Below are 18,031 nucleotides of genomic sequence, written 5' to 3' on the forward strand. Positions count from 1 at the left end.
AATAATAAGGTAAGAAGCAAAACTAATTAGGTCCTCGATTTTTTTGCAAATATAAGTCCGATATAGTTCTATCGGAATAAGTTGATGTACAAAATATAAAGCCAAAACAAAAATGAGAAAATATTTAATTATTATAAAACATGGTTTGCCACCCAGACTATTTTTACTTTAAGCAGATTCGCATTGTTCGCTACACGGTTTGATACGACCAGAATAGGTATTTGTATCAAACTATGTCTAGTGGGTGCTTCTATCACCCTCGACGGGCGTGCCGCCCACCTTGCCTCTGTGAGCACGTCACCTTCCGTCCCAATTACAAGGACGTGGTCAAACGTTCGGTACAAAGACTGTTAATTTGAGAATATCAAGTACGAAAGGGATGACAACAAAAAGCCAACGAAAAACCGTTTGAAGTACGTTACACGAGGGACATGGGCAAAATTAGATTTTAAATGTATACAGTTACTATGAGGTATGTATTTTGTTACTTCAGATTTGCTAATATACTTTTAAGATATTTTTTTTCTTTCGAACTAAGTTTATTGTATATTTATATATCGTAGTTTTTATGTATAACAACTGATTATGTTTGAGCAATTAAAGAGAATACTCGCCTTGTACCGGAATCATTATAATAAATATATGAAAAAAATAATATAGTAGGTAATTAGTCTGTAGAAAAATATAGAAATATCTATAGGAAAGTCCGCGATAGATATCGAAGTAATAAATATATACGAAAATATTTTCTTTCCATTCCTTTTAAAGTACTACTTAAATATTAGTCTACATATAAAACTGCTATATACAAATTTAACATAAAACTTTACGTGGATGATCATTTAATTTTATTTACGATTACATTTGATATATAGCGATGTAAAAGTTTTAAAGTGGTAATTGAGTGACTTAACGTACTAATTAAGCAGCGATGCGGGTTGTAACTGTTTGAAGGGCGAACAATCTCTCACCCATGCACTCTCCATTGCTTTGAATCAGATCGCACCCGGATGTTCTACCCATGTTGCTTCATCTTGACACCGATCGGTTGCTGAGTGTAAAATCCCTAAGGACAATGTGAGGTAATGAATAACTATTAATACCCCAGACATGCCAAAGTTCTCCAACGTGTGAGGAGCCATAATTCTCATTTAAAAATACTTTTCGTGCACTAAAATTGGATCAGAGGAAGCGTCGAACGAAATGAAGTTATATTAATTAAAATCATAATGACTTTTGAAGCTACCACGTAGCATATAATGTAATTCAAGTTAATCCTGCAAGAAATAATTGGATTTTTGTTTTATTTTTTACGTCGATATTTTAAAATATTTGCGGGGAAATCGAGTGCGGTTTATCGATACCAAATAATGTTGAAACCTAACTATTGATGAGTAATTGATGTAAATTTTAAATATCAATCCAATGTGAACTTACATTTTGGATTTTTTTTTATACTTAATCTGAAGTAGTGTTTTATTTTCATTTTGAATGATTAAATTTGTAAATAATTATCAGTCTCTATAATTAGATTAGCAATAGTACCAATATATATGTTTGACAGGATGGATAATAAAATATTAAATTATAAGAAGATTATTTTTAAACAGAATTACAATATCATTCATTCGAGTGATTGCATTACTAGAGCTACAGGAATCGTACATAAATCGCCAATACAGGAAAGCAACTGAATGTTTGGAAGGAATCGAACTATGTATATACTGGATAGATATAGCTTTAGCTGACCTTAGATACTCAAGTGTTTTTCCACCTTCTTCTATTATTATCACATCAATTATTACGGTAAATCCGAATGGGGAAAGCCCCTTAATCGAGTCGCAATTTCAGAAATTAATAAAGTCATCACAATAAAGAGCGTCATAAGTCTCGACGATAAATCAATATCTTATAAAATATATAGTATAGTTAATATTTTAAACGCAAATGTGTCCTTATAAAATCATTGGTTCAAATATTGCTAAAGTTGCCTCAAAGCAAAGCTTGGAGCAATGTATGGTCTACATGATTTTTCGCTTAGAGATTGGCAGGGATATGTAGGTATTTATGGAGAGTGACAGTGACATAACGTATTCTTTATCTTGGAAAGAGGCACGATTTGAGAATTTCGTTAATACTTTCAATAGTAAGCATTTAGTAGAATAATCAAACTGATCGTCTTAGCCTTTGTCCCAATGTTCTGTCCAATATTTATAAGAATGAGTAATTAATAATACATTTCCAATTTATGCTTCGATGCGCAATGGTTAACGTTTTAATACAAAAAATAATAAATAGTTTTTATATTCCACTGCTGGGCTAAGACTTCCTCCCCTTTTTGGAGAGAACGATTGGTGAGTATATATTATATATGTATCAGATTTGAATCAGAAACCTATTTTTAAATAAATTACAAAAACAAGCTAAGCACATTAATATTGAATGTTATTTGCGCAGGTTTGAATCCGCAATATTCGGTTATGATTCACGTATTTTAGCTACTGGACAATCTCAGCTCTGCATTTACATTTACTCAGATTAATTTCAAATAATAAATTCATTTGTTGGCACATGGAAAAAATGTTACACTCACTCAATATAAAAGAATATTTTTTTATTTATAAAGGCTATGAATAAAGTAATGGAAACGTGAGTACACTGTATATATTACCTTTGTAAAACCTAGTCATTTTATGTCACGACGATAAAGGTTAAGGTTTCGTATAAGTTGTATAACCAAGATCTCATTAAGTTTCAAAGCCGGATAAAATCGTAAATCTTTGCAGGTGTTCCACTAATATACGTCGTATACAAAAACAGTGTTATATAGTAGCCAAATTAATTTTTAACGTATAAGGTTTTTTATACTGTACACTATTTTTGAAACTCACTACTAGATGGCGCTGCAACACATCAATTATCCTGTTCAACAAATCGCCATACCAATTTGTGTACACATATCCAGAAAATGTCTGTCGTGTTTTGCTGCCGTTTATATAAAAAAATGTTTCATTGTTTGTGACGTGTGCCTTATATAACCGAGCATCAATTCAGTTGAAAATGTATTAAGTTGTTGTAGATATTTGCGCGAAGGTTTCTGGCCAAGTACCATTAACGTAAAATAGGTGGCGCGCGATCCTTATCAGATTATTCTTAACTAATATTATAACTTTAAAAGTGAGATTGTTTATCTGTATATCTGTTACATTAACATGTCTTAATTACTGAACCGATAATCATGAAATCTCGAATATAGGTTGTCAGTGTTACAGTAATGTGTATAGTGTACCTAAATCTAATCTCCTCACACGTGAGCGAAGCCGCAAGCGGAAACTAATTATTAATCTAAACGTGATTATTCTAAACTAGATGAAAGCCCGGCTTCGCTCGGGTAAATAAAAAAACTAAACAAATATAAATATACTAAATACCGTACCCCTGCACGAAATTATTATTTTGATTCTTTCTGACTGCACACGTAAACGTCAAACTTGGCTACTCTTTGTGCTTCATGTCATTGAATTTCATGGATTTAATATCGAAATATCTCGATAATTTGAATTTTGTGGATATATGTCGTTGCCTAAAAAATATTATTTTTAAACGATCTATAATTGTAGATAGTTTTCGTTCTATCGTAGACCTGCACGAAATTATTAATATAGATATAAGATATGTCATGTTAAAATGAATGTTTGTCTATCAAAAAAAAAAAAAAACAGCGGAACATAATCGATTTATCTAATTTCCGTTATATAACTAGCAATAATGAGTTTTTTGTTTAGTGGTCTTTTATTATAACAAATCATTCTATTAACAAATCTCATTATCTGAGGTACTTTCTATACCCTGTACAAGATAGCTTGATCTTTTTGGCAGATGTAATTTTTTCTGATAGACATAACTTTGCGATGTCAACATATTATTTTCTTAATTTAATGATTTTAAAAATTGTAAAAATATTTAAAAAAAATACATATAATACAAAAGTTCCTAAAAATTCAATCGTTATCCGAAAATTTTAAGACTTTTTCTAATATATATTATTGCTTCAAAGTAAAATTTTAACAGAAACACTGAAAATAATAGACGCTTGTACAATGTTACATCGGTCGGACGGTAGGGACGCGAATAACAGGCAGTAACTGCTACAAATATCGATTACAAAAATCCTTATTAAGTTATTGTTACGAACGGGGGTCCTTTTGGTTGGGGTCTCTTTAGCTTGATAACTCTTTTTAGAAAAATAAAAAAAAAAAGGATTTTCATTTGAATTACGCATTCCATCGTTCCATAGAATGTCATATATGTTATATTTTCTGTTTCTCTGTTTCTCTGTCAAAAAAATCAAGCTAGCTTTCGCACTATACCCTGGTATAGTGCGAAATATAATTACGAATAAGTAGAACCATGTCGTGTTAAAAAAAAATATTATTTTACTGCTAATTTTTAATTTAATTAAGATATAAAATTAGCCGTGTATAATAAAATCAATCTCTCTATTTCTTTCCAAGAAAAATAAAGAATTGGTCATAATAGTCTGCATATTTAAAATTGATAGCATTTGACCAATTTTCTTTTTATAATTGTATTTATTGGCTTTTCAATTTATTTATTTTTGAAATTGATTACTCACATGTACATGCTGCTAAGTAAATAATATATATTTTTTCATATCATATTAACATAATCATGTCCGAACTACTCCGAACACATTTGAATAAAACATTAGGAATTGACATAGACCTCGTTATATACCCTTGACCTTAATACATAGTACAGCTAAGTGACATTACACACTGTATATAAGTTTAAACTTACATGAATAGGATTTTTTGTGTTTAAAGTGTTTCATATGTTTGTACTTTTTGTATTCAAATTATATATCGATTCTTGTTTTTAAAAAGTTTATTAATTATTATATATTTAATTTATTTATGACAATGTGAATTTAAAAAATACTTTAGTCGGCTTGAACAATATTTTTTAAAGATTATAATATTTTATTAGGCATTACTACTAAAAACACTGCTAGCATCTAAAAATGTTATTTATTTTGATTCGCATAGATAAAGCTAAAATAAAAAGCATTTTATTTTAATAATAAATACTAATGCATCACATAAATGATAACTAACAAAACTAACTGATTACACATTATGTATATATATTTGAATAAACAATGTATTTGCTGTCGACACTCAAGATTACGGTTGGAAATATAAATGTCATTTCTATTTTCTAGAAATGAATGAAACCATATATTCATGAGCTATTTTAAGAATTTAACAAGACTCATGTATAAATATATAATAATATAGATAACAAGTAAAGATATTATTCACGTTTATTAAAATCTAATATAAAATTGGAGATACACTCTATACTAATATTATAAATATGTAAGTAATTTTTTCTGTCTGTTGCTCTTTGACACAAGCAAGCTTCAACTCAAAGTAAGGACATAGGCTTATTTTTATGCCTAACATATTTGGATGTCATTGTTATGTGTGTCAATGTTGTTTGTTGATACCGTAATTATATTATTTACATTAAAAATATATTTCTTTATTTTAAACAACAATAGATTGCTAATATTAGTTGTTAGTTTTGATAGTTTTATTTTTATTTTCAATTATTTAACGGAAAAAATAATAGTTTTAATCTTTGTTAAAAATATATATGTAGATCTTCATAATTTAGTCGGTTTATATAATGACAAATAATAATATTAAGGAACCTGTTTGGCTAATACGTTAAACAACGATCATAGTTGATGACTCTACGTCTTAACTGAGTCACCTACGAAATTATGAATGAGTAACGACTTTACTACAAAATACATATGTGTAATGGTAGTATGTTTAAACAATAATAAATCTCTCATATTTTATTTATAGGCATAAGCTCACGGATAGGGGCATAGCCCATAATCGTATGATATATAATATAATACTAAAATTTTAAATAAAATAGTAAAAATAACTAATTTATTTTTTTATTTTGTGTAATTAATACGACTCTAGAATTTTTTTTTTAATCACGGTTATAATTTTCCAAGAACTTATTATGAATAACAATATACACATTTGAACTAAAAAAAAAAATACGTTTTTAGATATTTATACTTGTATGATATAAATATATTGTATATAAGTTAATTTATCTCCGTACCTTGTACTTACAACGGTGATCTTGTATCATTCAACGAACTCTCCCAATCGTCGTTAACAAAGCTGTTATCTGCATATTATTCATATCAGCAAAATAGTGTATTTCAAATGAAATGCACGCCAATTAAAAACATTCTAGACCGCCTTCATGCACTACATTCTTAGAAATAAGTTTAAATGTGCTTATTCGAAGCAATTATTTAATTTATTATCGTTATATTCGGGATTTGATTTCATTGAATTTAATATCGTATATAAACGACGGCTACACTTTATTTTCACAATTTAATTAAACAATCACATTTCACTGCGAATTTGTTAACGCGTGAGATCGTATCGCGGCGATAGGAGCGACCGTGGCGAAGAGCCGACTATGAATGATTACTACTCTGAGCTTAACATGGTAACATAGGTAGTATATTTGTATATTAGTAGATAACACTCATTTGATTTATTGATTATAAATCTACATAACTTGTTATAGGGATTTTCACTGTACTGTTATATATCTGGGAATATTTCTTTAAGTATTTAATAAAATGGGTCAACAGACAATATAGAAATTTTTTTGTTTGTTTTTCGAACATCTTTTAATAAATCTCAGAACAATACCTTTAAGATCTATAATAGTCTACTTAATATGACTTTTCAAAAAATGTTAAAGTCTATAATTCATCAAAGTTATGGTTTTCAATTTAAGTTTCTCCTTTGCTACGATAGCGCCTGCGTGTTCATCTGTGTTGATGTAATAAACAGACAAAAAAATGTGGATAAATTAAAGTAATCCTTTGAAATTTGCAAAGTATCGGTTATTAAGATATGTAAAATATAAAATAAGTCCACAATATATACACATCTACAGCGATCCGATTTTTTTTTAAAGTTAATATTAAAACCTTTATTACACACACATATATGTATATTGACATGTTATCTATAAAGCGTTAAATCACAATGTTGCGTTGGTGTTTCCTGTTTTTAATCTGTGTGGACTAAAAATGTTTATCTATAATATTTTGTGTATGACATATCATTTAATAAATAATCGCTCGATCCAATATTCACATTTAACGGCAAAGCGAGCTTAATACGCTTAAAAGGCATGATTTTATAATTAAAACTTTATCTCGTTAATTAATCCGATTTATATTAAAATTCCTGTAACAGTCCTGTACTTTTGTAGGTTGTTTTTCGACGTGTTAGACTAAAATAGTCTATAATTTAATATCAGTCAGGCTTAGTTCAAATTCTTAAATAAACTATTTTCGTTTGGTACGTATCTATTAATTAGCTTCTAGTTTTACAATAGTAATTTTTGTAGTAAATTATTAACATTAACTAAAATCACAGATTTTATCATACATCTAGTATAAAATCTTTCTACTATTAAAACTAAAATAAAGCTAGGTAGGTGTTATTATTTTTTCCATCGATTCTAGAGCGGCTTCTTTTTCTAAACCATATTGTTTTTACTACGATGTCCTAAATTATGATATATGGGTCGTCTATATATAAAGAAAACGATCTCGTATCTAAGAAAAGATTCAGAAATAAAATTAAATTCTTTGAAATTATCTAATGCCGTATCGTAAGTGTTGCAAGTGAGGTTACGAGTCATTCTTTCGCCACACAATATTACAGCTGAAACCTGTAGTTCTAACTTTTTAATTATGATCATTACTTTATAAGCAGAGTTAATAAAATATCCTATTCATCTGTTCCGTTGATTTCCTTAAGCATATTCAATTTATATTAAATAAGTAACGAACGTGAGTAGTTTGCCGATGATTCGTTCAAGCCGGCGCGTGATTCACGTCTATTGTTTGTATTAGCGTATACAAGCGTGTTTATCGCAACGAGTGCGCAAATATGATAATCGGGTTAGCTCCATCCAATGCGGATATCGCGGGAATATTTCATTGGATGCGGTAAAAAATTGTATATATTAATTACGGACTAAATATTCTGAAGCAGGGCGCTGCTGCTGAATGTCGTTTAGGATCTAATGCAATTTATCAATATTTTAATTGAATCTACTGCCAAACAGAAATACTTGTTGTATAAATAGTATTGTTGTGATCCCGTTTGAAGGGAGAGTGAACCAATGTGTGCATAAAGTACATATTATTTTATCCAATGTCTACGGGCGGCAATTCAGTATTTAAGCAAACGTTTCTCACATTTATTGTGGCAAAAACATTTTTATTATTTATTATCTATAATCTGTAAAAAATAATACAAATTGTAAAGGGTTTAAAGCCTCATAAGCACGAGTCGAAGTTCCTTAACCTACTGTATTATGTTACTAGCATATATTATAATTGCGGTATGTAATTATAAATGTGTCAAGGTAAAATGTCAAGTCGTGTCAAGGTCAATTGATTTATCTTACATTCATAAAATATTTCTTAGACAGAACCTCAACGTAATAAAGTCTATAATTATTACAACTACATAAGACGTTTCGCAATTATCTGCATTTTTAAAGCTTCTTTTAACATATAATAATATAGTTTGTAAGGGGAACGAGTTGTATTCTAGTAATCATTAAATGTGAGATTAAAAAAAAGCAACCAAAACAACAATAATATTAAACAATAATTGACTATTAAGACATTTAATTACTATTATAATTGTTATATTTAATATGTTTATAATATGAAGCGTTCACGGAGATTGATTTAATTACGAGAGCTTGATAGTAATATTGCAATTAATTTTCTGTACCACGTATGCCTAATCGGCTTAATCAGACAGCTTTAGTTTACAAAGAGGAACGCGACGCTCATGCTCAACTATATCCTAGTTAGTCACTTTACCCTTAGCGTTCGTGCAGACGACGGAGGATGCCAGCCAACTTAAACAATAGGCCTTGATGAACGCAATCAGCTGCAATTCGAAGCGCCGTTGTCACACCTGTGTTCTATGTTAGGTACCATTGAATATCATCTTGATAAAATATTAGGCGTGTCAATGTACCTACTTCAAATAATTATTACTACATTTAGTATACAAAGGTTTACTGGCAGATATTTCCTAGTTAGCGTTAAGTCCGCCTTGTTCAATACAATTGTTTGAAGTCAATAGATTTTAATAAATATAAATAAGTTGTGCGTTTATTCAAGGTTCAATATAAGTAAAGTTAATTAATGATAAAAAAGTTGAAACTCGATTCTAATACGACCATGCTGCCTGTTTGAGAGTTAAATGCGAAATTTACTATAATAATTATTAATTATGACGTTTACACGCATCAAATTAGCGTATCACTGATTTTCTGTTTTCAGCATTACTCGATTCACATACGAGGTGAGTGTAACTTATATACATAAAATAATATTAATTATTGGACAGCGTTCGTTGTGGTTTTTTAAAATTTTCACTTATAATAAAACTAAGTACAAGATTTTGCACAGTATTTTTATACCAGTGAAAATACAATGTAATATTATATATTAATTAGAAGTATTTTCAACTGTTATTTATATTTAATTTTAATTTTGGAAGTCATACTTTGTTCATTGTATTAACGAATCGTAATTGTAAGCATAATATACATCAACGGCACTTAACTGTCACTCCACGATGACTTTACCCTTTAAGCTTAATGCTTATCCACTTCACTCAACAACATAAACTATATTCCCCCTTCGCATAGAAAATGCTAAATAATAATGATATTCTACATTTGTATAAAAACCTAGAATTGAAGCAACCTTTATGAAATCCAATGAATGTAATGAACAACTGGTTTGCGAACTATTGGTCAAAGAAAAAGTTCGATTATTGTAGTATTAACGATTTGAAGGGTTAGTCAACCAGTGTAACTACAGACGCGATTGGTACAAAACATTTTGGTGCCCAATGTTGGGGTTGATGATGGTTAATATTTCTTAAAGTGCTAATAAAATGAAAATTACGTAACAGTTGCAATCTGGACGTTGATTGGTCGCAAATAGTATCACCTCAGGCAATGGTACAATAAAACTAAATCGCTGTTATAAATATTTTATTTCCATACCATGTTAACAGTTCAAATACACTATAGTTTTTAAAGTATTTCAATTTATTTTGTTTGGGAATTTGTTATACGGCGCGGTGTTTCAATTGACTCGTCTGTGAATTTCGGTCGCTTTGTGCATCATTGCGTATGAATTTGTCTGGTCTGTATATGTATTGAATTATTATGTTTTTGCCTGGAAGCTTTATCTTACCAATTCCTCGTGTAATATTCTCTCGATTAATGCTTGATTTTCAACATATTTCATATTATCAAATCGGGGTGGACGATCAAAAAATATTAAATTATTTCACCCAATTGCGATTAATGTATATAAATATTATCTAACATATAGTCTTTGTCATAATCAAATAACAAATAAGGGTATATATTTCTTATACTGTATTTCGTACTAAGTTCATCCCGTGGCGCGCCATTAGATGTTTCATATCAGAAATGTTTATGTTATTAATTCGCGCAACAGTAAGGTGCAATAAACGCAAGTTACTTTATTACAAATTCTAAACTTCCGTCGAAGCTACACTAAACGAAAATAACTAAAGTTAGTTATTAGCACTCTAAACAATAAACGGTAACCAGGTAAATTCCTAACCATTTTGCCTATAACTATTTATTTCAACATAAATTAAATACATTTTATAGTACACTTTTAAATTGTTCAACCTTAAGCAGCTTCGATAAAAATTAACATTAAAAGTAACATAAGTCTTTCAAATCATTTATGAACATTTTGCCGAGCACTGTCTAATAACATTCATTAAAGCCATTGAAATGGTTTGATGCAATGAAATAAAAATTTCAAAAGAAAAGCCGATTAGGTCAATTAGTTACCGAGACCAAGTCAATTACATTTTATCTACATTTTAATTTATTACGATACTAGAAACATTCTCTTTATTAACAATAAGTAGCTTATCAGATTATCTTCTACTCTTTTATTAAAACATTCTAATAATATCGACTCCAATAAAAAGTAATTCGGTATAATCGAGCTAAAATTATAGTGGAAAACTAAAACTAGGTAAACGCAGAACTTTTTTAAGCTTTTTGTTAACCTCATATAATTTAATTTGAATAGTCCGATTTTAGTATTTTTAAAATACATATATTTGAATCCTATTGGTCGTATATTAATATTATTTGTCGTTATGAACTGCATAACTGTTTATGTATGTGTACCTTACCTTTCACGTATATCTCTTAACTTTAAATCATAAACGAATTCCCGTGTAACTTTCTAAAACCAAAACATGAAACAATAAAACTAATTGTTTTGTTTCGCAATGAATACTAAACTTTGTCGCCTACATAAAAACATTAACAAAAGATATTCAAAGGCATTAAAATAGTGATATATTGCACGCTTAGTTAGTGTTCATGTTAATATAAATGCTTAATTATTGTCGAAGGTTGTATTTGTACTGAGGACCATAATGACTTTTATGATACTTTCACTTTCGTGTAGGCTATTTTAGAACGAGATTATATAACGAGTAATTGTAAAGGCGTTGTATCTTTTCAAAAATAGAAAACTATCTGGCAAAAGTATAGAAACAAATACGTATAATATAATATAAGAATTATAAACGTTGGAATAACTTAAAGAAGGTTTTGAATATATGATATTTGCTAAGTAGATTGACTTTTCAAATCTGCTCTGGCATTCGGTAACTATTCAAGGTACTGAATGCCAAAGCCGATGTACATGTGAGTATAGTAGATAATATATGGCCACAGAATTGGCTCAGGGTGGATGAAATGGCGATGGGATTACTTGCGAGTCCGAGTAATACGAGTTTTACCTTCGATTTTCTCTTAATCTTGCGGATAAATTTGTATCTGGGTTGAATATTAAAGCAATGTAAATAAATAAATTAGATAATTCAATGACATACTATATAATGACATACGCAAAAATGTAGCTACTTATTGATATCAAATAAATAAAAGTAGGCGAATGATGATGACGACCACTAGTTCATTAATAATGCTTTTTTATAAAATAATATTGTTTTAAAACATAATAACTATCCGTTTATAAATTTACCTTAAAAATAATAACGAATGGTTACTCGACTAAGCTAATATACTGGAACAAATTCATCTAAGTCAGCAACGTGATAAATGACTATACTTGTCGCGATCTTACAAATATACTAAAAGAACATTTATTTTAGTTATAAATAAAATACTTTACGTTTTTGTGAAGGTATGTTTGTAATGTATTGTTGCGGTTTTTACTTCGACGATGAGGTTCTGTGCCATTTCATCAGGGTAAGTAACACCAGCTCAATAAATTCTTCTGCGACTGAATACCTTGTTACGATTTGCAGAATGAGAGTCCGTGAGATTATTAAATGACATAACATTAGTGGTACTTTAAAACTTGTTTAGTGTTTAGATAAAAACTGTTTTCTATCTTTCTGTCATCATTAATAACCCTTTCAAAATTTACAGGTTAACTTTGTCAGAACATTAAAGATTAAGCTGGCTTATCTGTTCGTTTGTCTTTTAGCTATTATTCAAAATATTTTAAGCTGAAATACATACAAAAATTTGTTTTGTAGTGCAAAAGGCGCCATTTTGTTTATTTAAATCGGTGTTAGGCTTCCGGCGTTATTGCCACCATTACTCCCGAATGACTTGTACAATGAATGTTAAAATTAATTTATTAGTATTTCCCATTTGTAATTAAAAAAATAAATACATTTATTTTAATTATTATTAGTTTTATTATTATTATTTTATAAGCAAGGTATAGAGGTCATGTTCGAAACGAAAATAAGCTAAGTAGTTGTTTGAGTACCATAGATGCCATATTTTTTCATGAGTCGTTGTTATATCATATTATTTATAAATTTAATTATGTTATTTTAATGTGCCTGTACTTTATTGCCAAGCAGTATCACAAGGTCAATTAATGTGCCTTATTGAAAGGTAGTGGTTTATTTAACTTATATGTTTGAGGTTCTCTGTACACCTATATATTGTTTAAAACAATTGATTTGTACATCGACTAAAATATATATTAATATGAAGCGTTATAATAAAGTTCCTTTAGATATAAACATAGAAAATGATAAAATACATGGGCAAAATTTTACAATTACGAAAAGGTTAAAAATCATAAATTCAACAAATATTTAGTTAGTAGGTATACCGAGTATTATTAACCGTGTATATATACTGTTGTGTGATTGTATTTCGAAGCGTACTTCAACAGAACATTTTTATTTATAAAAACCTGTTTTGAGTTTGATATATATACTATATACTTAATGTTAATATACTTATATGTTAATATATAAGTTTACTGTACAGTTAACTTTGATTTAGTATATATTGATATATTTGATACCGTACCCCAAAAAAACGATGATATGTAATAAGCACACAAACTATAAAAAACTAGCCTTATCAATCAATTTAGAGCACTTAAATAGCAATTCATCTAAAGTTCATTAGATTTATCTCGGACGCACGCATGATGAAAGCGAAACGAGAGAAAGTGGTGGACCAGGATATGGTATGTACGAAGTTAGTTTGTACATCCAATAGCATTGAAATAGAATAATAGTATCTAAAGTTTAACGGTTTTCCGCCTAGATGTTGAAATTCCCGATTTTAGTTTTAACAATGCCTAGAACGACGAATTGTTTAGAATTGTATTGTTGTATAATATTTATCCTTTTGTTTGTGTAAATGACATTTGCTGTTAGCTATTGGTTACGTCACAATTAGAACAGTAACCGTTTTAACGGCAAATGCCTTGTTTGTCTTGTGGTTGGTGTATAAGGCTGCATGCAGATCACAATATTCTAGGCTAGAAATTTGCATTTTTATCACTGCCTTTTTTGGAAAGTACGTCAAGTCATTGGTCCACCTAAACTTTCTCTGGTCGTGTAAGATAAGTTCTTTTATGAGAATGTAAGAATAGGGAGTGACTATAATATCTGGTTCGTAGTAAGATTCCGTTGTGTTCGGCCGCCTTGACGAGTTAAGCCGTTCCCAACATCATCAGCACTTTTAAACTTCAATTGTTATTTTTTTTACTCGGCAAAATACAACATAAGCTATGTTGCAGTTAAATATATCAACTCAAATATAAAGGGCAAGTGTCAACATTGTTTTACTAAACTACCAACATAATAAGTTTGTAAAGTTATTTCAGTGCAAATGCACGTAATTCAGGTAGAACGCCGGTCATTGGCCCGCCCGTACCCGCATATCAACGATCATTACGATGATTGCCTATTTAAAATATACTTTATTTCATCTATTAATTAAGATCGCATTTCTATTTTATCATGATTTGGTTTATATGTTATTAATGAACCCGTTTAAACATGAAACCAAAACATATCAAAACTATTATCAATTAGGTTGACAAAAACTTTTCATAGTATGTAAATAGTTACATTGTAAGGATACGTGTATTTATGTTTATTTTATGTTTATATTTAGTTTATAATTAACGAAATTTGTGGGGGTCGTTGTACGGATGCTTTCACTTATGCTTTTTACTATGCAATTATAGAGTAGATCTTAACACTGTACAGAAGTGTCTTACGGCGGGATAATGTATTTATTATTTATAGATAAGCTAATGGTACTCGCTTTTACAAATTGTGAAAACAAGTTTTACCTTAGTGTAGATCAACGACGATTTTATATCATATAACTGCTTATACATTAAGTATAGAATATAAATAACGATAAGCGTACAAAGTACCACAACAGAAGTTATTATTATTTAAAGTTATGTTTATTTACTAGATAGTAGGGTTTTGTGCACATATTTTTTTTATTTCGCTGGGTGTATATATTCGCACATTTTTAGTAGGGTTTGTGGAACATAGTGACACACAAAACCAGCGGTACCCACTCCATCTGTTCGGCGTGATAAGATCGCTTTCGGTGCATTGAGAAAGCGATTCCACGTTGGGTAGACTTTGGGTAGGAGGTAGTCCAAGCCCAAGACGGTGGCAGTAGCAGTGATAAGCTTCAGGCCTATTTGGGTTTTGTACACGCCTTTCTGAATAGGTATCACACATCACATATTTTTATCCTCAAACTGTAATGTTATATGAAGCATGACGGTCATGTAGTAGGAAAATATCATCTAAGTCCAAGTTAGTTTTTGACAGCTTCATTGTCTTTGATTGGTGGTGACCACTTACTATCGTTACCCATTTGTCAGTGTGGCTACTTATTTACAAAAAGAACGCATGTAATATAACATATAGGCAAAACACCATGGCTTCTGTTTCGGTAAGTCGTGCAGTTGTACTATATTCTTAAACAACCACGGCTGTTTAGTAAAACATAATAAATTCAATAGATAAATAACATAATTAAATACTACACGAAGCTAAAATCTAAACAAAATATTACGTAAAAGATCAGCCCTTATTAAGCGCGTGCGTGCTAAAGGAAAAAAAAACACGGATTATATGTACCTACAACAAGAATAAAAATCGGATATCCAGCCCTTGCGAAGAGGGGAAATTGTAGGCTGCGTGAATTTGCATATGTACTAAATATAGCCTACCGATAATATGCACATCAAAGAGCCTCTAATAAAAACATTCGCACCCTTCGAGAACAAAGGCTCGTCAATAAATTTCCGAAACCTCAAATCTCCCATAAGAAATTAATGTTTGTATTAGTTAACGATAACTGTTAACATTTTGTTTTATAACACAGGTCACTAACCGTGAGAAATATTATGTCCTGTCTCTTGTGCCTGTAGTTACACTGGTTTACTTATTTACAAGATAACTTGATACTTTACATAATTTAATACTGCAATTTTTTAAAATATATTATATGAACTATCGGTCTTTTATTTCCCTTGCACTTGTTGTTACTAGACACTAGCTTACTCAAACTAGAACACAAAAATACCATGTATGCTGTTTGACGGTAGAATATAAGATAAATGGGTGGTACCTACCTAGACGATCTCAACTAACATTTAAAATCACCTTGTAAAAAATCCAATTTGTTTGTGTCCAATCATGCAACTAAATTTAAAAAAAAATTTCATTTAATCTGAAATTGCAAAACAAATGGAGCTGCAATCGCATACACATTTGATTCACACCAAAACAGTTTGTTTTTGGTGAATTAATTTATAACTTATTCATAAAAGTTTTTTCATTTTTAATAAAAAAAATTCATTCAATTGTATAAATATATAATTTGGTTATATTTCTAAAAGTCGGTTACGGTATCAACGTTTGCATAAAAAATTTGAATATAAGAGTAGGTGCTTTACAAATACTAATGTAGGATATTTACAACATTATTAATAAAGTGAGCTTTTTTAAAATGTATATAATTATTATAATATTCTATATCCATCCCAAGACTTTAACTCTACGAAGATTTCTAATCAATCGGATAAGACAAGATAAAAATTTATCATATTATTCGGACTGTCTACATGAAATCTTACGTCGAGCAACGAAACTGTTGGTATTAATGAGATTCTCCAAGATGTATTTGATTATGGTTTAATTAAAGTGATTTCAATGGGATTAATAATGTTCTGATATTAGCTCCATACGTAACTACTTTAATGATGCAGAAATAGTATAGGCTAAAAATTATCCTGTGTGGATAAGCCCATCCTATATATGCAGTAAAAACATAATAGATATTCCATGCGAATACCAATAGGATTACGATAAAATATTTAAAAAAAAAAAACCAGCAAAAAACGAGCAAGTGACGAATAGCCACTAGAGGTAAAACTCGATGAGTTGGAGTGAGTAATTGAATATATTCGTACATTTTCGTTTATGGGTTTTAAGGGCAAATTTAATGATAAACTTTCCGGCTATGCTGGATAGGTTCGCTTATATCAAAGCACGGTAAACAAATGATTAACGGCTGTTCTCAATTTGGACCCTATTATACGAATTCGTTACGAGTTTGCATAAAAAAACAAAAATCGCTGTTTGGTCGGGGAGTTTTATATGCTCGTTTTGGCAAGTTTGTAATTGGCTGGAGGTGATAATAAGAATTATGAAATGCGTTTGTAATTGAAAGATATAATCGATACTTAATAAATAAAGCTCTCAAGCCTTGATTTTTGAAAATATAACTTTTTTGACATGTCTGCTAAATAACATTGTTAATAAACTATAAAGCAACTATGTTTTTATAATATCGATGTAATATATTAACAATATCGAAGGTATATCTAAATTATGAGTAGTTTAATTAAAGCAACCGTAGAGTAAATGTTTAAATATATATAATTAGAAACTATAACTTACGATTAGTTTACCATAAACTTAATTAGTCATTTCATTTGAGTATCTCTCAAATACACTATTTTCTCGAGCCGAGATGGCCCAGTGGTTAGAACGCGTGCATCTTGACCGATGATTTCGGGTTCAAACCCAGGCAGGCACCACTGAAATTTCATGTGCTTAATTTGTGTTTATAATTCATCTCGTGCTCGGCGGTGAAGGAAAACATCGTGAGGAAACCTGCATGTGTCTAATTTCAACGAAATTCTGCCACATGTGTATTCCGCCAACCCGCATTGGAGCAGCGTGGTGGAATATGCTCCAAACCTTCTCCTCAAAGGGAGAGGAGGCCTTTATCTCAGCAGTGGGAAATTTACGGGCTGCTAATGCTAAAAAACACTATTTTCTGCGAGAACGTCTTTAATATCTGATTTATACGTCATGTTATAATAATTGCTCTGTGACGTAATTTTTTATGTTATAGGAGCCATAATTTTGTTGTTTGTCGTTGAATATTAGATTTCATATAAATATTCACGATACAAGCCACAGCCCATAAGTTGATACAATAAGTC

The 18,031-nt window shown here is 30.0% G+C and overlaps 1 protein-coding gene across 3 annotated transcripts in view; it reads right to left on the bottom strand.

The window, feature by feature from the left end:
- Window positions 1-18,031, bottom strand: part of LOC125075893 (amyloid beta A4 precursor protein-binding family B member 1-interacting protein) — a 100,348-nt gene that overhangs the window by 24,406 nt on the left and 57,911 nt on the right. Inside the window, exon 1 of one of the 3 annotated variants that reach the window (XM_047687738.1) lies at window positions 6,186-6,531. The exons of 1 other annotated variant lie outside the window; for it this stretch is intronic. Coding sequence is in view for 1 of the 2 variants with exons in the window: in XM_047687736.1 (XP_047543692.1) it covers window positions 6,175-6,204 (30 nt within the window). In the remaining variant the exon portion in view is untranslated. Of the gene's footprint in view, window positions 1-6,174; window positions 6,532-18,031 lie in introns of those variants that run through there. One more of the 3 variants, XM_047687736.1, reaches the window with a different exon arrangement.

The sequence above is a fragment of the Vanessa atalanta genome, chromosome Z (genome assembly GCF_905147765.1).
Source record: "Vanessa atalanta chromosome Z, ilVanAtal1.2, whole genome shotgun sequence".
Taxonomy (NCBI): domain Eukaryota; kingdom Metazoa; phylum Arthropoda; class Insecta; order Lepidoptera; family Nymphalidae; genus Vanessa; species Vanessa atalanta.